This window comes from Orbicella faveolata, unplaced genomic scaffold (genome assembly GCF_042242905.1).
Source record: "Orbicella faveolata isolate gen_17 unplaced genomic scaffold, um_ofav_v1 contig_47, whole genome shotgun sequence".
NCBI classification, from domain to species: Eukaryota; Metazoa; Cnidaria; class Anthozoa; order Scleractinia; family Merulinidae; genus Orbicella; species Orbicella faveolata.
In genome coordinates, this window is record NW_028301577.1 from 4,612,302 (window position 1) to 4,633,392 (window position 21,091).

Sequence of the window (21,091 nt, forward strand, 5' to 3'; positions counted from 1 at the left end):
CTACTTTTTCAGATCTTTTTATTCTATGACATTAACAAAGTAATGAAGAATACATCAAAGACTAAGTTTTATGACAAGCCCTGGTTGTCTTGCCAAAATCTTCTTTTCTTTTACTCGGGTACTGTAAAGAGAAAGACATATGGATATCACAAGCGCAATTAAAAACTGGAGCGTATATAAAATGGCGCTTTTGAAGACAAGTTGCCTCCAATTTGTGTTCAGTCAGGTGCTTAGATAAAAGTGGTCATTCTGGGAATTTGGTCTTTTGTAGAAATAAATTTTGCTCTAAGGACCATGAACATTTTTTATAAGGTGAAAAAACAAAGATCGATTGAAAATACAAAACTAACGAGACAAAAGCAATAACAGAACCTATCAGTCGCTTTAATTAGGCGGCAGTTTATTCTATGAACGTAAAAATTTCTAATTGTGTTTGGCTGAAAACTAATTTTAATTTGCGATGAAGTGCAAATTAACACGCGCTCGTACGCGTTTTTCTCAGTCGTTTAATAAATGAGTATTCTTATAAAGGCTCGAAAAATTAAGGATTTACACTATATATACTCGTGATATTTCAAAAATGTTTTAAAAATTGCACTCGCGCACGCCCAAAAGCTCATGCCGTTTTGAGGCAATTTTCAAATATCAAGCGTAGTGTAAATCCTTACTTGCACTCGCATTCGTGCGATTATCTTTACAGAGTGTAATTAATGAGCAGTATTTTGTCGGTTATTTCATCATCATTACTTACATTAATATTTAGACGCATAGTCGATCATAGACTGTCGGATCAAAAACCGTCAGCACAGAAATTATAGGATTATAATTAGAAAAGATACTGCGTCAATAGAATTTTTATAGAGAAACTGCAGAGGAGCGACCCGTTCCGCCCGGGGGGGATCCCATATGAAAAGGACGGGGATGCACGTCGGAAATTTTAAAAAGAACCCCTTAGCGGTACCAAGGTCCTGTTTTGTGGGCGTGACTTGAATTTGTTTCAACCCCTAAGAGGTACCAATTCTCAAACAACAAATTGAATGACGTGAAGTATATATGAAATAATTCATATTTGAACTGCGGTTGTAAATGAAAGTGAAGAATGATCATCGCAGTATATTTTCCAATTTGAGCAATTGGAAAGAAGAAGCCTGAAAAAAATCTGGGCTTCAACGATCATTCTTCACATTCAAATTGAATAACATTGACTTTTTTCGGCCCAATGCCCTAAAAGTTGCCGCAATAGCTCCCGCTGTGGACCTTATGAGGCTAAACGGCCTAATTACCAAACCCGCTTTTGTAATCCCTAAAAGGTACGACGAGCACGTCCGTCCCCCGGCCCCGTTTCCATCCATATGATTAGCAAGTGCATCTTTTTTGTGGACATCCAGGCATTTTCTCCGAAGCTTAGATGACAAGTTTCCAAGCCTAGTTTTCCTAGACTGGTACATTCTAAGAAAGGAGTCGAGAAAACGATCTTGACAAGACAAGAGCTTGTTTCTTGCAAGTTTATACTTACTAACAAACTTGTAGACGAAGTTGTGCCATGCTTTACCGACCATGTTCTTATAACATCCGCCAGGATTGGAACCATACTCATCGTAGGTCAAGTCGGCTTCCTCTCCGCCCCAGCATTCTCCATAATACTGCAGTCCAAAGTACTGCTGGCCTGTAAAGGTTTAAAACAACACACTTATTCGAGATCTTTTGTTTTAAATCAGCAAGGTGTGTAAAGCACTTCAGTTTTTGATAAATCCCTCTAAATGGCCTTATGGAACTTCCGATTCGAATTATCCAATCAGAAGTAGCGAACGCACTCTGAAGGTTCTGCGTCAGCTTGTCGCCATCAGGATACGTCAGGTTGCTTGGCAACATCTCTTTAGAAAACCGCGGGTTCATTTAATTTTCCCTGGCAAAGAGTGCAGATTTCTTTCATGTAAGAACAACAATTTGTGTAACGTGGTTTGGGTCCTGGCTGTCTGTTGTAATTCCGTATTTTGTGCACTGTATAAAGTTTAAAACGTCAATGACTGCCTAATCTGGTTACGATCTTTGTTAGCAACGGATTTTCTGAATACCTGTGACAAAGTAGTACTCCATCATTTAAAAAGCAATTTATTTTGTAGTCTCATAATCTCAAGCCTACGGTAAAATACAACTAACTATAGCTAGCTACAGGTAGGCTTCCCGCTTATGCCTTGCTATTCCACGTTCCAGCAACATAAAGCGAATGTTCTTTCACCATGCTGTTAAACTGTTAGCCTGCGTAGCACACGTTTCCAAAACAGCACATAAAGGGAGCGATCTCTTTCTTCCCCGCCCCTATCCCCTCTCGCCCACCCCCTGCCCACCTCTCCCCATATTTTGCTCAGCCCAGGCACGCTCGTTCACTTGCCCGCTTGTTCGCTTGCTTGTTCGATCTCTCCGCCTGGAAAAAAGGGAGAAAACGTCTGCTGCGCAGGCCATTAAACTGTAGAATAATTTTAGTGATAATAATTTAGTCTGCTTTTCTGATGTAAAGAAATTCAAAAGAAAACACTTTTATTTAATCACGTGCAAATTCACGCCTGAAACTGTATACTGCCACCTTACGTTTGTTCATAGCTTCGTCTGCACATTTCTGCACAGTCTTGGACAAGTCAGACCAATCAATAGTCCCTCGGAAGTTCTTCAGCAGCTCGGGCATGGCTCGTGGGCGAGGCTTGTCTCTAAAGCAGCCAACAGGTTCGAACTTAAGATCTACAATCCAAGAGGTTCTGATTAGTCAAATACTGTTATAGGACAGTGTTTAGTCGTCCGTCAAATGACACTAGTAAGCTGAGTGTGGAGAGTACGTTTCTAACACCATAACTAAATATTGAACGATGATATTTGTAGTACAGTACGTAACGAAAGTTCTGGTGTGAACTTAGAAGGCATGGAAAATAGTAATTTAATAAGTAAATTTTTTTCGGAAAAAGTAATTTGTCAAGGAAATCGCTTTCACAGCTTTCAGGTGGAAGGGAACACTCTTGCTTGAATTACAGTTTTGAGGAGTAAAATCCTGGTAAGTTGACAGTAAAGAGGACAAGAAATACCGGTGGCCGTATGGACTTCAGCTTGGAGGGTTATGGAGCTCGGATTGAAAGATATTTTCCGTTTACATGAATCTTGAAGTGATGCATATATTAAAAACTCACCCTCAGGGATAGGCTCAGGAGGTTCCTCTGTTGGTTCCAAGGGGTCAACTGGGTCAACCGGTTCTAAAACGGAAAGTTAACTTAAAGATGGAGGAACTTCGGTGGCCTGGATATGTTATGGTGCTTCCTTACAAGGGCTATATAGGTATGTGCGGCCTCAAAGAGTTTTTTTTAGCCGTTTTGGTCAGAAATGAGTTATCGATCTAGGGAAAATGGCAGATTTTGTTCTTAAATAGGGTAACGGTTTTTGGAAGGCGGTCGCGCAAGCACAGGCAATTTTTCTGGGAGTACCACCCCCCCCCCCCCCCCCAAGCGTTATTAATATTTATCATATCACGAAAGCTTAAGGTGTCAATTCTTTTAAGAAAATCGGAGGGGATTAAAGGAACTCAGTCACGGTATTTTGAGTTATTTTGGCCAGGTAAAAAAATACCTTTAAATAAAAGGAAACCTGAAAATAATAGTTTCCTGAGATAGAAAAACACCACAGAGATAACAAACCATAAAGGAACAAGGATGGTTAAGGATGGAGAAGATTGACACGGATTACAAACGACGAGCTTGAAAAAAATTATTTAGGCTAAACTTTTCAAGGTGAGCAAACCGTGACATGACTCCTTTAAAAACCTTCCGAACAGATGAACAGAAGGAACGTAAAAAGCTGAGTGCGATTAAGTAGGTTAATTAGAGAGCTATTTGAGTTTCGATGAAGGTGGCAGTAGAAACCCATGCAAAGAAGGAACGTGGGCAGAAAAACAACACAAAGACAATGAAATAAGAAGATAAGAAACGCAATTCAAGAGAAAAAGCGCCGCAACAGAGCAAGGGAAACAGCAGCGACGATAAATGATCGCCGAGAAAGAGAGAAAAATAGCGGAATAGGAATCTATAGCCGCTACATATTTAGGGCTTACCACTCATGTACTCAAGCTACAGCAAAATGATTTAATAAGCAGTAAAGTTTTCTTTCAGAAACTACTTACCATCCTCGAACTGGAAACTTCGACAGGAGACCAAAGACACCAAGAAAAATAGAATCCAAATTTTCATGATTTTGTCTTCCGTAAATGTACGAGTGCTACCTCGATCAGTAAAACATCAAAGATTGCTCTTGTAGCTTCTTATGTCGAAGACACTATGACTTATACTTTTATATGCTTTTACAACCGTGGGAAAGAGTTTTAAAATGTACCGTGGCTATTTGAGGATTTTGTCAGTTGATATTACAGTTTGTAAACATATTTAGGATAAGTATTGCCTCGTTAAACGATTTTACGCCTTAATGCAATTACATTAACGACAAAGTGATAATCCTAGCTGTTGTAAAATAGTTCCAAATGGAATTTGTTTGTTATAACACCATTAAGGAAAACTGCATTCTCGTTAAGTAACTTTCAAAAGGTGAGGAGGCCGGCTTTAAAAGTACAAATAAACATATACTACTCAACAAAAAATGATTTTAAAATAACATCGAGTTTGAGTCGTCTGATTCTTGACTTTTTCCCTTCTTCTCCGGTTAGACTTCCTTGTAAACGTGCAGTTCTCTGATAAAAACTAAGTTTCATGAATCCTACTGTTTTTTTTTTTTTTTACGAGAATGAATTTGAAAATCTGACTCTGAGAAGACGAAACGTGGAAAATAGATTATCATTATGATTATTTTCGAAAGTACAAAACAGAACGAGTTTTTTTCACGCCCTGTACACTTTTACAATAGAAGACATGATCGATCAGGGATCGACTGTCAAAACTGAGAATCGCAACACTGGGAAAATTGGCCTCACACTGCTACACAGAAGGTAGCGTTTTTTATGATTACGCAACGGGTCTATGCCGCAAATGTTTACCTTCCAATAGCACAAGTAAGTCAATATCCACAAAATAGATACATTAAGCTTGCTGTGTTGATTATAAACGGAAATTTGGTTAAAGATTTTTATTAATGGATACACGAAAAAAAAAAAATGAAGTCAGTGTTATTCAGTATTTGCTAGTTTTTATTCCTCTGTATAGAATACAGTTTCAGAATTTAGAGTTGAGCGGGAAAAATAGAGATTTTAATCATGGAACGACGGCAAAGTAAGTTTTAATTGTAGATTGCTTCCCAAACTCGGGAAATTGCTAGTGTTTTGTAACATGATCACTCCTGTCCATAGTAAGTTTTACGAGTAAGTGCAAGTGGCACGTTAACTAATTTTTTAATTAAAATCTCTGTAATTTAAGAAGGAAGAAATAGACGCTAATTGAGTGGGAGGAGGTAAACTTGCATCTATATCACAGAGAATAGTGTTTCAAGATTTGCTGGTGAGCCTTTATCACCACAAAACAGACGCTTTTGCCAGAAACTCAAGAAGAAGCTTCTTCAAATCTGTTGTTTAAGTACATTTCTTACAAAAAAGGTCGGACGAGTTTAGTTTCGGACAAAAAAGTTTCTGGAAATAAAACCGTTCGAAATTGGTCCGAAATTTTCAGCGTCCGAAACACTTACAATACAGTATCAAACTTTTAAAAAGCTACAAAGCTCTTAGGTTCCTTTTTGGAAGGAGCCCTATTTGAGACACTGCTTGAGATCGTAGCGATGATATTTTTTCGTCGGTGTATCTGTAAAACTTTGAGGTAGCAGTTAAACTATAATTGTCACAACTGTTATTTTAGGCTAATTCGTGTTTTCTTTATGCTTAAATTTACTTTAGCTATGTTGCAGCAAAGTGTCTGAAATTTTTGTCCGAAATTTGTCCAAAATAGATAAAATGTGTCCGAAAATTAAACGTCCGCAATTTTTGCAAGTAATGCAAGATGACTGATCCTTTCGGTATCATTGCTGTACAGATTCGGTTGCTAATGCATTTTAGCGCCTTCCACCACAGTTTGAATAAAAGCCAGTGAAGTCCTTGTCAATAATCCTGCAATTAAGGAAAAAATAGAGACAACAAATTTCAATCAGTATGCACGCCTGCACGGTGTGCATTGATCTAAGATAAGCATCCGTTATGCATTTGCCCTTAATGTGTTACACTTATATCTCAAGAAATGCTGTCTTCATAGAAATTACATGGTAAACATCACTTTCAGTCCTTTCCAAACTTTTTCCAGCGTGGAGATCATAACTGAATTACAACTACTCATTGCTGCCTCGTATATCATCGTTTTGAGACAGTGCTGATTGTAGCAAGAAAATTCAAATAAACCGGTAGAGAATCGCGACAGCCACTACGATATAGATTTTATGATTTTCAGCTGAACCTCAGAGAGGTTGGCACCCGGTGGGGCGACTCCCATGCGAAAAGATTGGGGATTCTCGTCGTCTAGCTTCGGTGTGTCAACCAAAGATTCTTGTCTCGCTTAGGGTGTCCAGGACGAAACGCCACTATTTTCTCACTGCCAAAGTATCTTTTAGAGTGCACTCCAAGAGATAACAATTAAAAAACGTTCACATTTCCGTTCTTAGGTTCGATTTCTGCCAGTCTCTCGAGTCCGGTCTACTAGCTCGAGATTCGTTGCTGAACAGCGGCTAGTAATCAACCCTATTCCGTTTTAAGTGGTATCTTTTAGTGGTCAAACATAGAGCTTGAGCCACAACTAGATTCGTCTCCTTTAGGGGTTTAGTTCAAATTTTTTGACGAGCATCCCCGACCTTTTCATTTGGAAGTCCCCCCACAGGTTGGCAGAGCTATAATTGTCAGTCTTTAGACGAATCTTTTTGGCAGGACGAGCGTGTGCTTTCTGAAAACACACATGAACTTCTCTTCTTACGGAATCATAAAGGATGCATTCTATTCCTGCAAGTGTTGACACATTATGCTCTTGCCATTTGAAAAGTGTGTTCCTGCCACAAACTCTGGTTGCAATATTTACTTAAGCTATGGAATTGCTTTAACTCGAGGGCGCGAAGACAAATACATTAGTGTCAAATCATGGGACCAATCAGATCCCACCCGATAGAATCCTCTTTCAAAACAGAAACCAAACAAAGGCAAAGATTGCAGGATGAAAGAAGGACTTCAAGGAAATTGCAATGAATAGTGAGTGAAGGAAATGAAATGCGTATCTCGACGAACAATGATTATTTATTTAAGAAAGAGCTGCCGTAACTTTAATTTAAACTTTTAACTTAACGTAATGAAACATCAGGAGCCATAATGGAAATATGCAATACTGAACAGTTGTCCGACTCACTTGCAAGGCTCGTCCTCTAGTCTCGATGGGCAGAAGAAGCACAGTGACTATGCCCAGAACAGAAAATCCGCTGTACAAACTAAGTGATAGCAGGATGGAATGAGGCATCAGAACCTGGAGAGGGAAAAAGAAAAAAACATAACTACATAAGCACTACGTACAGAGTCCTCTACCTTCATAAAGCGTTGCGCTTTGTTTGGCTTAGAGAAGAAAGACGCAAAAAATAATAGGCACTATTCCTCCAGTTCTCATATTAATCAAATTAGAATTTTGAAATGTTGGTTTGTGAGGATGGATGATAGGAAATCGTAGAACACGTGGAGGTGGGGGGAGGGGAGGGGGATAAAAACAAACTTAACCCACGTATTTTTTGATTCTACCTTTGCTTTGCTGCTCATCGAGAGAGCTTAGTTAACCTGAGTTACCTAATTTCTTCTTTGTCTCAAGGAGTTGAAATAAGAAAAAGGGAGTCACACATAGAAATGCGATTTCCGACGCAACAAGTAAATCAGTGGTTTGCCCAGTGTGTACAAGGATACTGATATTGCTGCAATTATTTCCAAACGGTGCCTGAATATTGATGTTTGTTTACGATTAATCTACTCACCATGGCAACAAAAGGAGTTATCATACAGCCGATCCTCGCTGCTCCGGAGCATGCTCCCAGGCCAATACCGCGCATGTTCGTGGGATACACTTCCGGGGTGTATACATAGCCGCACATATCAGCAATACTTATGAACAAACGAGAGCCGTACAAAAACAGCGTGGTCGATAAACGACTGGTAAACGAAAAGAAGGAAAGAAAAAAAGTTTACCGCTGGGCAGCTTTGTAAAAGAAACCAGCCAAGAATGTTTGAAACAAGAGAAAAAATTACGATTAGCCCGAATATAAGGTTTTCGAAGAGGACAGAGAAAAAGAAAGAAATTCTAGTAAGGGATTTATAAAGTGGGACAAAAATTTGCTATATCACAGTAAAGCTCCTTACATTTTGCCTGACAGATCTCTGGTACCCATTCCTACTCCTGAATGGGAGGAGAGTTAAAAGAGGTACTGTAAACCACCCTACAGCAAGAACGTTCGACTCAGGGTCGCTCAATCCTGACTTCAATTAAGGCTTTAAAGGCAGTATAACCCGAGTCTTCCTAACATACACCTCTTTTGAAGAATCGACCTTCTCTTCTTTCCCGAAAAAACAAAAGACACGGCCTCCAAATTCTCAGAAGTTGCATTAAAAGAACGTGTGGATATCAATAGGGAGAATCAACATTTAATTTTCAGATTGATGCAAGGAGTCAACGAAAGATTAGTTATACTCACCTTCTTGTACAAATAAATAAAGCTGTTAGGAAAATAGCGCTTCCTAAGAAAGCCACAAATTGCACCATTTTTCTACCTATTTTGTCCACCATGAAAAATATAAATACTAATCCTATGAGATAAAAAAAAATAAAAAATAAACATATCAATTAATAAGTCATCATATCATCGTCACCACAAACTTTATTTACCCTCGAATTTACCGAGTAGCATTGCTGCTAATTTCTTAATTTGAGCTACCTAATGTTAGAATTTAGAAATCGTAACTAATCGTATCTCCTTCACCTCAAAAAACTTTTTTAATCGACTTTGGTGCGCAAGCGACTGCGAAAGCTTTATGAATTGGTCAGTACATTTATTGAAAAGTTACCGGGAAGAGTAGGACAGAAAGAGTGAATTCAACGTTCTACCTACACTCAGAAAATGACGTTATTTTCCGAGTAAAAAACAAATGGATAGATAGATCAAGTGATTGATTCATTGATTGATTATTCGTTTGTGCGACTGATTGGAAAGGTAACAAACAATGTAAAACACAAATCACTTAGTTAAGATCTACAAACGTCTGCCACGAACATAGGGTGTATTAAACGAACAAATGTTTGGACCAGCCTCTGGGACTGAATTGCACATGGTGAAGTAAGAAAATAAAATTTTTACCTAAAAGATCGCCTGACATAACAATAAAGTAATTAGCGTAGTCTTGATAATCAAGCTGTTTACAAGGAGTGGCCCCGGGTGAGGCATTATCTGAAGTATTTGTAGTACTGGTCCCTTCAGGATTGATACCTGCAATTATACAACAGCACTTATTAACTGACATATATCAGGATTTTACCGCCAAAGGCATTCGAAGCTATTTGATATTATGCGACTACCACGCTGACGCAAGCTTACTCATCTCCACCTTAAATCTGCGAAAATTTAAGGTGGCTCCGAATCTCCTCATTATGCTAAAATCGCAATGAACTTAAGCCCAGTTACCTCTACAAGGGTCCGCTCTAGAGAACATCTCAGTTGTTATAAGCGCTATTCCATAGATTACAAAGTGGCTACTGAACCTGTAAACAACAGACACATAAGCTAACCAGAGTTACTTGATGGCAGCTTGCTAACTATGGTTGCAATAATTATAACAACTATTTTAATTCAGTGAGATCAGAGAATCAAATCAAAAGGCAGTCACACAAGACAGCGTTGGTGACTGAGGAGGAAGGGACATTTCTGTTGTGAAAAAAAGAAAAAAAACAGCAATAATAAAAACAAAAAAAGTTTTGCATAGGCTTTTTTATCAAATTTAAAAAAAAAAAAAAAAAAACGTTATCTGCTCATTTTTACTTTGGTCCAAACGAATTTAACTATACTGAAGCTACTTATCTTGATGCGGCTTCTCGGTGACTAGACCACTGTCAAGAAAGAGTATCTACGGAGATGACTATGGAACAATTCCACATAGGATTTAGGAACTGTGTTCAGTTAATAAGGAAGCAATGGAATCAAAAGACAAGGGTATGAATCAGTCGAAACAATATGCGGCAGGAACACGGTATAATTATAAAGAAAGGTACGAATGTGAAAGAATAGATTGCTCACCAAATGATCCATAATAAAATCGTAGATCTACGGAATTCAGGAGAAAAAAGATCTGTTACTCTTCCTCGAGATATCTGTAAGAAAAAGATCAACTAGAGTCAACCTGGTCAGTTCAGCCTTTCTTCCTTGATAGAAAATTGTCAGTGCCAAAGACTTTTTTCACGGTTGAGGTAGATAACAATGGTGCGTTTCTCCGCCATAACATACCTCGTGTTTTTCTGTAACGACTAGCTGTCCTGGAGGAAGTTCTTTCTTGTTTTCTTTAGCGATCCTCTGTAGAATACACAAAGCTTTCTCTGGCTTGCCAGCTGTCATGTAGAAACGAGGAGACTCTGGAACGAGCTAAAAACAAAAACCGAGTGAGCGGGATATTAAAAATATTATCATGTGACATCATTTAAAATACGGATGAAAATAGGTTAATGAGCGACTTGAACTTCCCTTCATATTTCTATCGTTTAGATATTCTTGTGGCCATAGTTTACTGTGATCAACTTGACCACTCAGTACTGTTAAATAGCACTTCTAAAATCAAACCTTCTTTACCATTCCATATCCCACCTTTCCGTCTTTTTTTCCCTTGAATGCTAATATGGGTCAATTAAAAGTTACTCTTTAAACAGTGGATGATTCTCTTTCTGCCTTACCCGAAGACCAATGTTTATAACATCTTCGAGTCGGTTTATCGACTACAGTTCGGTTAAAATAGCGTGTTTCTCACCTTACTACAACAAATAAAAATAAACAGAGGAAGCGAGGAGATGAAGAACAACCATCTCCAGCCCAGCGTGGGCATCACCACGAGAGCGACAAGAATCTCCAAGCAAGATCCTAGAGACCATGATAACTGCAACGAGAACAACAGAACTTAGAATGTGTTAGTCGTGTTAATCTAAAACATAGAGGCTGATATGACCGGACATTGCTAATGTTGTGGGTGCATGTTTACGTGTTAACGAAAGAGATTTCAGTGAAGGTTTGATGTGGTTTACGCATGGTTTAGTGTACGTACGCGAGCGTTGGAGGCCGCCTCTACATTTGATTTTCGAGTGAAATACACGCGCTGATGTTCTGTCGTAATCTTGTCGCCAATTCCGAAATAGAACGTGTTGGCTGTGTTTGCTGTGTACAGTACGAAGCACAACCCTCTTATAAAGGAACATTTCAGTGCAAAATACCAAAGGGAGCTTGATTTTCGAAATCTGGAGGCCGATCGTTCTTCTAGACTACAGAGAGACGAAAGAGTTCACTGAATTCTACTGATCGCTTTTAACAGTACGTATATATTGCTTTCAGATACAAGCCACGCCTCAAGTTCAGTCTGTCGCCAGACTAAAGAATATGCAACACTAAGCAATGCAAAGCATTGCGGGGTATTTACCGAAAGAGCATTTAGCGAGACTCCTCTTCCTTTGCTTGGAAGGAACTCAGCCCAAAGATTCATGCTAAGATGATAAACAGATACATTAACAAGTAAACAAACAAGCACCACTCGGTACAAATTTGAATCTCTAGTTAAAAGCAGTATGGTTTTATTGTTTACATGTCAAGCAACCATGTTTCTTGATCCCGTTGATGTACTTAATTTAGTTTTTGGTTGGTAGTTTTCCTATCCTGCTAATTACTCTGCTGAAGGCTCCGTCCATGACGTGAACACCGAAAGTGACTTCACCATTTCTGTAACGAGTGATACTTAAACCAACGAAAACAGAGAAATCTTACAAGTACAGTGGAATCTTTACTAACGGCCACTTCTCTGTAGGGACCAACCCGCCACAACAGCAAGAATTTTTGTACCAACCCTGTCCCGATCCTACTATTTACCCTTAATTAACAAAATCAACCCTCTCCCCTCCCCTTACGTACAATGGCAACCTCTGCACAGTGGCCAGTTTATTCTACCCCAGGCTGACCGCCGTTGTGGACAGACTCTGTACAATAATTTCCACACAATATATATCAATTGGTTCACGCATGCGTCTTACCATTGGGCCACGCCTCCCATTCCCAGTCCCACCACGGTACTGAACACCATGATCCAAAAGTAGTTTGGTGCAAACGCACTCAGCAAGGCACCAACAAAAATGACAACAGTGCAAGCCAGCACTTCCTGTGTGGAACAAAAAACATGTGCAAGTTGAAAAGGAAACTTCTTCTGAAATCATTGCTTTCGAAATGTCTCTACAGAGGCCTCTTTAGTATATGCCTACAAGTTCGCCTTCAGGATAAATTGCCGTGACTGAGATTGGGAAGAGGCGAATGTAAAGCACAACCGTTCCTCTTCTCTTTGTTTTTCGTGCGCCCTCTCTCTATCACTTCGATCTTCCCTTCTCTTCAAATCCAGTGTACAGGAGAAAACGGATCGAAAGCGTCTGATGTCTTATCAGTATCAGTGTTTGTTTTAGAGTAACAAGGAGTGTTTTTACCTGTCCTGGATAGGTTGATGGTACACAGTTAGGTACTCCCAATATTTGTCACTTTGTTTGCGAGATACGCTTGAAAAGGTTAAAAATATTAAGATGCATGAAAAACAAGATAAGAAAAAGGCCTCTTACTATCTTTCTTCCAAAGTTATCTGAAACGTAGCCCCAAATGCAAGTGCTTATTGTCATTCCGGCGAAAACGGCCTGCGGAGAGATAATGAACAGATAATGATAATAGATTAGTGCTGTGAATATAATTGGTAATGTATTGTTTAAGTGAGGTTCACGCACTGTATCAGTTCTGAATCAGGAAAATCGGTGGGTTGGACAGGCTGTTCGAACCCATTAACGCTGATAGCCCAGGCCGTATTCTTGTTCACTAAAAGCATCAATTACTGCTAATTAAGAAACTGCTATTTAAAATAATAACAATATATTAATCGCTATTGATAACATAACACCAAATTTAAAGCAGACGCCACTTCCTTATTCATTTCTGACATACCGTAGTGACCGTTGCTTCTTGCCACGTGGCCAAATTCCACTCACATCGGATTGCAGGACATACGATAGCCAAAATCGTCACTTCCATCGAGTCTGCCATCTAAAAAGCAAAGTCAGAGATCTTCGAAGTGCACGACAACCATTACTTTTTACACGCTACTTAGCTAGCTTTCATCGTTGACTTCAACCTCTTTAAACCATATGGTGTACGATATATCGAGATTTAGTCCAACTGAGTACTTTTGACCTTTCTTACAACATGTGATAAAGAATGATCATAAGCGGATCTAGGAGAAGACACTTTCAAAGACTCACCCAGGCCAAGCCGATTACAACCATCAGTTTTACTTGAAAAGGTCCATAACCGATTTTGTCGATCGCCTGTTCCACAGTGTAGGTAGCTTTACTTTCTAAAAAAGAAAAAAGTTGAGAACAAGACGGAGATCATGATCAAACATACCAAATGAAAAAGTGGAAAAAGAAATGATTAGAACGCCTTTCTCTCCACTAAATTTCTTATCATAATTGGAGAACTCTAGCGCGCTCATTGGTCGAGAGGTATGGTCGGCAAACTTGAGAAATTTGTGAGGACTTTTCCAGCAAACCGAAACTGGCGAGTTGTGAAATATGCGGTTAGCACATTTGGACCGAAATTGCGACCAATTTGTTCTTCAAGAAGAAGAAAAGACCTTACGAACTGCCTCGCCAGCGCACAATTCCGTTCTGTTGTCCTTCTAATTGGCCGGTAAATTTTCTGTTGTTTAACAGATCAACTCCATTTCCCCATTCTCTAATAGACCATAGGGATGGTCCCAATTTTTGCGGTGAAACCACGTGAGTATTCAACCTTGTGTGACGTTATTTCAATCTAACAGTGCAGACGATTTGTTGAATTTAACCGAATTCAATCAGGTAATTTTCTAAAATCTAACTTCTAGGCACGAGCTTGTAATTACTTTCAAATCAGTTACCTTATTAGTGTAACTGACTCCACGCGATCGTCAATAACCGCGAGTACACTCGCGAGGAACTCGTTCGATCGAGCAGGTTTCCACGAGTTACGAGTGCTATAATTGTTTACGTAAATTAACGGTAATGCAGAGCCATTCTTTTACTCACCCTGCTCTGAATTCTGTGATATAGTCACTCCTGGATCGTCTTCTTCGGCTGTTAGACCTAATTTATCATCTGGAGTTCCCATAATGGTAAAGGTTAATCCCCTCAAAGGGAATCAGCGTTTTGCAGTTATCTCAACACGATCACAAGCTTCTTGAGATCCGCGAAATGATTAGCTATCGTTCTGAAACAAAGCGATCTTTTTTAAAGAAATATAATTACGTCTTCTGGTGTCTGATTTTCTTAGGGAATAGGCGAGTCACATCACTAAGTTCCTTGATTCAAAAGATGCTCTGTTCCGATTAATCGAGTCGACTTCGTGAAGCAGGTACCAGCCTGTTTTGATTCGACTTAGCAAATCCATGCATAATTGACGCCGATTTTTTTTTCACTACATATAAACATCATACACGATAAGCGAGAACCAATTCCTCCTATTAAGATCACTTAATATAATTTATTACCTATCGGTTAGTTCGTCGTGTTACAGATCCTCAAGTCGACAGTTCAATCGTTGATCATCGAGCTAGTGCCGTGTTCTTGCGCTAAACTTTACTTTAGGCGACTTAAGGCCCCAGAGTAGGCCTCTCAATACACTCTTTTTGCCCAGCTGCTTGGGATACCTGTGACATACATGGTGCTCGGGATAACTTGAATATGAAAATGCTGAATATGTTCAATTTAGATGCCGGTGTGGTGTTCGATCGGTAACCGTGACTCTCATTGTGATAACTGGTCGGAATGACTCTTTGAATGATTCCGAGAAGGTATAAACTGAATAAAAAAGTCTTTTGATAGCTGTCTTTTCAAAGACGTCCGGAGGACGAAATGCAGTGAAGTAAAGCGAAAAAAATGTTTTCTTCCCTGTTCCTTTTCACTGAGCGACGCTTAAACGGGTTTCAATGAACATTCACTTGCCTGAAATTTCTACGGTAAAGATGACTGGCTGAGTAGAGTACATTGTTAAGGTTTCTTGTTCATACAAGCGCAACAGTTTTAAATGTTGCTGTTAAAACAGCACACTAGGAAAATGGTAATTAAGGTCATTCCTCACATTTGCATTGCGCATCCTTACTGCGCATAATTTATGGCGTCATTAGCGCGCGCTCGTGCACGCGCATATTGAAAACATGACGGATTTGCCTTGATACACAGGGAGCCCTCACATCCGTTTAGAGCATGAATAAAAGATGAACCTACCTTTATCGCGCGTGTTTTGTGTTTTGTGGCGGCCATTTTGAATTTTTAATACGCGCGCGGTGTGCTAGTGCGAGGTCTGGAACCGAAATTACGGAAAATCGCTCGGAGCCTGCTCGGAGCTCTAAGAAAATGACAAGGGATGAAACTGAAATGATAGCGTTCTAAATTTGCATTAGTTCGAGGAGAAATTTACTTCGTAATTTAACGAAAATTACTCTGTGGGAAGAAGAAGCATTAAACTAAATATATCTACGCTCATTTAGCCCAAATATCTAGAAGGTCTGCGATATTTTGGCGTTGGTTTAAACAACTCGCTTTCGCACTATGTTTCTGCCAGTTGGGGGCCACGGAAGTGAGAAATGCGAAACGTTGATTGACAGAATCGAAGCGGAAGTGATAGTGTCGCTTGTTCTGATTGGTCAGTTCTAATTCCGGAAGTTGGATGATTTTATTCCGGAAATAGATGCTGCTACAAGGCCAAGGCCAGATATTCCCGATTTATGACGCCACACTGGCGGGAAGAGTTCGAAAGAGTTCTCATTTATTTGGAAGAATTCAGGAATTTCATGACTGTTATGTTAGGAAATTTCTTCCACCTGACGACATGAGGTAAGTATTAATAGTAGGAGAAGGTTTTGCCAATGTCAATCAACTCTAAGGTAATTTTGTGATTTGAGACGGCGAGATTCACGTTAATTGGCGACCTTTTCGGTACTGCGATTCAGATCAGCTTAAAAATTATGTTGCTGTTCGTTTGCCTCTAGCGGTTTGACTGACTGTCAAAAGAAAGTGCTGGATGTCGTTTTGGCTGGCCACAATACTTTTATTGCTGGGGCCGCCGGTAGTGGGAAGTCCTTCCTCATGAAGCAAATTTGTGAGCGTACAGAGAAAACGGTTTGCGTAACAAGCACGACTGGACGTGCAGCGAAGGTTTTAAAAAACAAAGCCAAAACAATCCATTCATTTGCGGGAATTGGTGACTGCCACGAACCTAAAGAGGTATGTTGTGTGTTTCATGTTTATCTGGCTGGTTTTTTTGTTTGTTTGTTTGTTTGTTTTGGTTTCAGAGAAATAACTGATATGTTTGAATATATGGCGACTTTATTATCCTCGGTGAGCGATCGGCTACCTCCGAGAATTTGCGAATTTTCCCGCCCGTCCCAGACTTCCGTAATTTCGGCTCCAGACCTCGGACTAGCACACCGCGCGCATATTAAAAATTCAAAATGGCCGCCACAAAACACAAAACACGCGCGATAAAGGTAGGTTCATCTTTTATTCATGTTCTAAACGGATGTGAGGGCTCCCTGTGTTGATATTGAGCTTTGTCCGTTGAAAAATGGCTCTAGCTCACCAACGAGCACGGGCACCCCAATTTTTTTTTCCAGTCATTGTGATCAACTAATCATAAGCTTTGCGTGAGAAAAGACTGATCTAATTTCTATCGCTGAAAATTGAATAAATAAGAAAAATAGCAGATACGCTGTGGTCTTTTCTATTTTGCAGTCGGTAACCACGTCAAGAAATTTGGTTCAAATTTTAATCAAGGATTTAGCTTTCTGTCTGAATCAAACTTAAAACGTTTATTTGTGTCCGACACAATGTATTGACTGTAGTTTAATGCGTTTTCTTACGAGTCTGGGCTCACAAAGATTTTACAATTACTGGGAATGCGTTTTTATAATAAGCGTTAAATAATGCCAAAATGGGGCATTTTCAATGCATCACTGCTCCTTGATGAGCATGGGCACCCCTTTTTTTATTTCAAAATTGAAGTTATCATATGACAAATATTCAGTGGACAAAGTTTGAACAAAAATCTATTGTCACTTTTATTTCAGAGGAATTACCTTAAACTACAAATGTACATACTGCAAAGAATCCTTGTGGCCGTAATTACTGGAGAGCGCGTGATCGACCTTACACTTTTTCGCGAGAATGTCTCTTAATTTTCCTGGAGATTTTTCCTTGCCTTTCTCCTTGTGAGCATCATCCTCAGAGTATCTCACACCTGCGATCAACTGGGAACGCCTCGGGGTGACTGGCTGAAAATGGACCTCCATATGTTACTGATCCACTGATCACAACCGGCACATGATGGCAAGAGACTAATATTATAGTCTCTTGATGATAGTGACTATCGATAGTAACAAGAACGTTTCATCTTCTCTGTCTTCCTGGAAAATGTAAAGTGCTATATAAAATAAACTTTAAAATAGGCATTCAGGTGATTCCCTAGTAAAAGAACCCGCCACAGATTGCCAATGAAACTTGGTATGCTGTTGTTACAAGACAAAGAAATATTTAAAAAAAAAAACGTAGTAAAAAGAGGGGGTCACCGTGCTTGTTTTCACGCCACAATGCTGACAAACACGGTTATTTAGGTGACTTTTGGTAATCTCCGCGTGCAACAAATAAGCTCAATTATTTTTCAATGCAGCGTGTTATATCACACAGAGTTTGACTTTCTTTGATTGTTTATTCCTCTACGTCCCAGAAAAAATGTTCTCAAATACCTTGCATTTTTTTATCCTTTATAGGAAACATAATTTGGACATGCGCTGTTGGGCCCGTTATGTCTCCCTCTGTAGTATTCATTTCATTCACCAAAAAGAAGCCATAGATTTCTGCTAATTTTTTCTCAGTTATTGAGTATATTGTTCTCATTGAAATTATGAAATAAAAGGTGGGGGTCACTGCGCTCATTCAAGAGAAAAGGAGCACTTATTTCACTATCAAGCTTAGTTTGAGGGAAATCTCTTATGTTTCGTATGCACACGTGCACATGTGCGTGTGCTAATGACCCAAATATCATGCACAGTAGGGATGCGCAATGCAATACTAAGGAATCACCTTAAACCATAAGGAAAATAAGGGTATAAGGGGTATAAGGGTATAAGAGGTATAAGGGTTATAAGGGTTATCAGGGATATCAGTGATATGAGGGTATAAAGGGTATAAAGGTATAAGGGGTATCAGGGATATCAAGGGTATAAGGGTATAAGGGGTATCAGGGGTATAGGGGTATAAGGGTATCAGGGGTATAAGAGGTATAAGAGGTATCAAGGGTATCAGGGGTATAAGGGGTATAAAGGTATAAGGGGTATAAGGGTATAAGGGGTATCAGGGGTATCAGAGGTATCAGAGGTATAAGGGTATAAGGGTATAAGGGTATCAGGGATATAAGGGGTGTCAGGGGTATCGGGGGTATCAAGAGTATAAGGGGTATAGGGGGTATCAGCAGTATAAGGGGTATAGGGGTATAAGGGGTTTAAGGGTATAAGGGATATAACAGGTATAAGAGGTACAAGGGGTATCAGGGGTATCAGGGGTATCAAGGGTATACGGGGTATAGGGGGTATAAGGGTATAAGGGGTTGAAGGGTATAAGGGGTATTACGGTATAAAAGGTATAAGGGGTATAAGAGGTAAAAGGAGTATAAGAGGTATAAGGGGTATCAGGGTTCAAGGGGTATAAGGGGTATAAGGGTATAAGGGGTATAAGAGGTGTAAGGGGTAATATAAGATCGGCCCATTTATACCTCTTATAAGGGGTATAAGGGTATAAGGGGTATAACGGGTATAAGGGGTAAAAGGAGTATAAGAGGTATAGGGGGTATAACAGGCATAAGGGTATAAGGGGTATAAGGAGTATATGGGGTATAAGGGATATAAGGGGTATAAGAGGTATAAGGGGTAAGATAAGATGGGCCCATTTATACCTCTTATAAGGAGTATAAGGGTATAAGGGGTATAAGGGTATAAGGGTATAAGGGTATAAGGGGTATAAGGGGTATAAGGGGTATAAGGGGTATAAGGAGTATAAGGGGTATAAGGGTATAAGGGTATAAGAGTATAAAGGGTATAAGGAGTATAAGGAGTATAAGGGGTATAAGGGGTATAAGGGGTATAAGGGGTATAAGGGTATAAGGGGTATAAGAGTATAAAGGGTATAAGGAGTATAAGGAGTATAAGGGGTATAAGGGGTATAAGGGGTATAAGGGGTATAAGGGGTATAAGGGTATAAGGGGTATAAGGGGTATAAGGGGTATAAGGGTATAAGGGTATAAGGGGTATAAGAGTATAAAGGGTATAAGGAGTATAAGGAGTATAAGGGGTATAAGGGGTATAAGGGGTATAAGGGGTATAAGGGGTATAAGGAGTATAAGGGTATAAGGGGTATAAGAGTATAAAGGGTATAAGGAGTATAAGGAGTATAAGGGGTATACGGGGTATAAGGGGTATAAGGGGTATAAGGAGTATAAGGGGTATTAGGGTATAAGGGGTATAAGGGGTATAAGGGGTATAAGGAGTATAAGGGGTATAAGGGTATAAGGGTATAAGGGTATAAGAGTATAAAGGGTATAAGGAGTATAAGGAGTATAAGGGGTATAAGGGGTATAAGGGGTATAAGGAGTATAAGGGGTATAAGGAGTATAAGGGTATAAGGGGTATAAGAGTATAAAGGGTATAAGGAGTATAAGGAGTATAAGGGGTATAAAGGGTATAAGGGGTATAAGGGGTATAAGGGGTATAAGGAGTATAAGGGTATAAGGGGTATAAGAGTATAAAGGGTATAAGGAGTATAAGGAGTATAAGGGGTATAAGGGGTATAAGGGGTATAAGGGGTATAAGGAGTATAAGGGGTATAAGGGGTATAAGGGTATAAGGGGTATAAGGGGTATAAGGAGTATAAGGGGTATAAGGGTATAAGGGTATAAGGGTATAAGAGTATAAAGGGTATAAGGAGTATAAGGAGTATAAGGGGTATAAGGGGTATAAGGGGTATAAGGAGTATAAGGGGTATAAGGAGTATAAGGGTATAAGGGGTATAAGAGTATAAAGGGTATAAGGAGTATAAGGAGTATAAGGGGTATAAGGGGTATAAGAGTATAAAGGGTATAAGGGTATAAGGAGTATAAGGGGTACAAGGGGTATAAGAGTATAAAGGGTATAAGGAGTATAAGGGGTATAAGGGGTGTAAGGGGTGTAAGGGTATAAGGAGTATAATGGGTATAAGGGGTATAAGAGTATAAAGGGTATAAGGGTATAAGGAGTATAAGGGTATAAGGGGTATAAGAGTATAAAGGGTATAAGGAGTATAAGGAGTATAAGGGATATAAGGGGTATAAGAGTATAAAGGGTATAAGGGTATAAGGAGTATAAGGGGTATAAGGGGTATAAGAGTATAAAGGGTATAAGGAGTATAAGGGGTATAAGGGGTATAAGGGGTGTAAGGGTATAAGGAGTATAAGGGGTATAAGGGGTATAAGGGTATAAGGGTATAAGGGTATAAGGGGTATAAGGCGTATAAGGGGTATAAGGGTATAAGGGGTATAAGGGGTGTAAGGGTATAAGGAGTATAAGGGGTATAAGGGGTATAAGGGGTGTAAGGGTATAAGGAGTATAAGGGGTATAAGGGGTATAAGGGTATAAGGGTATAAGGGGTATAAGGAGTATAAGGGGTATAAGGGTATAAGGGTATAAGAGTATGAAGGGTATAAGGGTATAAGGAGTATAAGGGTATAAGGGGTATAAGAGTATAAAGGGTATAAGGAGTATAAGGGGTATAAGGGGTATAAG

At 39.5% G+C, this 21,091-nt stretch overlaps 2 protein-coding genes across 2 annotated transcripts; both read right to left on the reverse strand.

Annotated features, from left to right (window-relative positions):
* Window position 1: 1 nt before the first annotated feature.
* Window positions 2–4,315, reverse strand: LOC149096855 (uncharacterized). The gene is made up of 5 exons (XM_089279955.1): window positions 4,160–4,315; window positions 3,177–3,239; window positions 2,590–2,736; window positions 1,517–1,666; window positions 2–121 (listed from the first exon to the last, which is right to left on the reverse strand). The coding sequence occupies exons 1-5, from the start codon at window positions 4,224–4,226 to the stop codon at window positions 111–113; spliced, it is 438 nt and encodes a 145-aa protein (XP_089136081.1). The 5' UTR covers window positions 4,227–4,315; the 3' UTR covers window positions 2–110.
* A 931-nt stretch (window positions 4,316–5,246) lies between these two features.
* Window positions 5,247–15,461, reverse strand: LOC110065611 (synaptic vesicle 2-related protein-like). The gene is made up of 15 exons (XM_089279954.1): window positions 14,313–15,461; window positions 13,509–13,603; window positions 13,195–13,293; window positions 12,822–12,893; window positions 12,252–12,376; window positions 11,648–11,711; window positions 10,988–11,113; window positions 10,474–10,608; window positions 10,267–10,340; window positions 9,658–9,734; window positions 9,334–9,462; window positions 8,674–8,785; window positions 7,960–8,134; window positions 7,353–7,466; window positions 5,247–6,079 (listed from the first exon to the last, which is right to left on the reverse strand). The coding sequence occupies exons 1-15, from the start codon at window positions 14,392–14,394 to the stop codon at window positions 6,071–6,073; spliced, it is 1,488 nt and encodes a 495-aa protein (XP_089136080.1). The 5' UTR covers window positions 14,395–15,461; the 3' UTR covers window positions 5,247–6,070.
* Window positions 15,462–21,091: the final 5,630 nt, after the last annotated feature.

What these genes read in the sequence shown, in the direction of transcription:
- LOC149096855 (XM_089279955.1), bottom strand. Translation starts at nt 4,226, where the DNA reads ATGAAAATTTGGATTCTATTTTTCTTGGTGTCTTTGGTCTCCTGTCGA. An exon ending in TCCTGAGCCTATCCCTGAGG is followed by an intron (nt 2,737 to 3,176) that starts GTGAGTTTTTAA and finishes CTTGGATTGTAG; the next exon opens with ATCTTAAGTTCGAACCTGTT. An exon ending in AGACGAAGCTATGAACAAAC is followed by an intron (nt 1,667 to 2,589) that starts GTAAGGTGGCAG and finishes AAACCTTTACAG; the next exon opens with GCCAGCAGTACTTTGGACTG.
- LOC110065611 (XM_089279954.1), bottom strand. Translation starts at nt 14,394, where the DNA reads ATGGGAACTCCAGATGATAAATTAGGTCTAACAGCCGAAGAAGACGAT. An exon ending in AAGAAGCAACGGTCACTACG is followed by an intron (nt 12,894 to 13,194) that starts GTATGTCAGAAA and finishes ATCTCTCCGCAG; the next exon opens with GCCGTTTTCGCCGGAATGAC. An exon ending in TAGAGCGGACCCTTGTAGAG is followed by an intron (nt 9,463 to 9,657) that starts GTAACTGGGCTT and finishes GTATAATTGCAG; the next exon opens with GTATCAATCCTGAAGGGACC.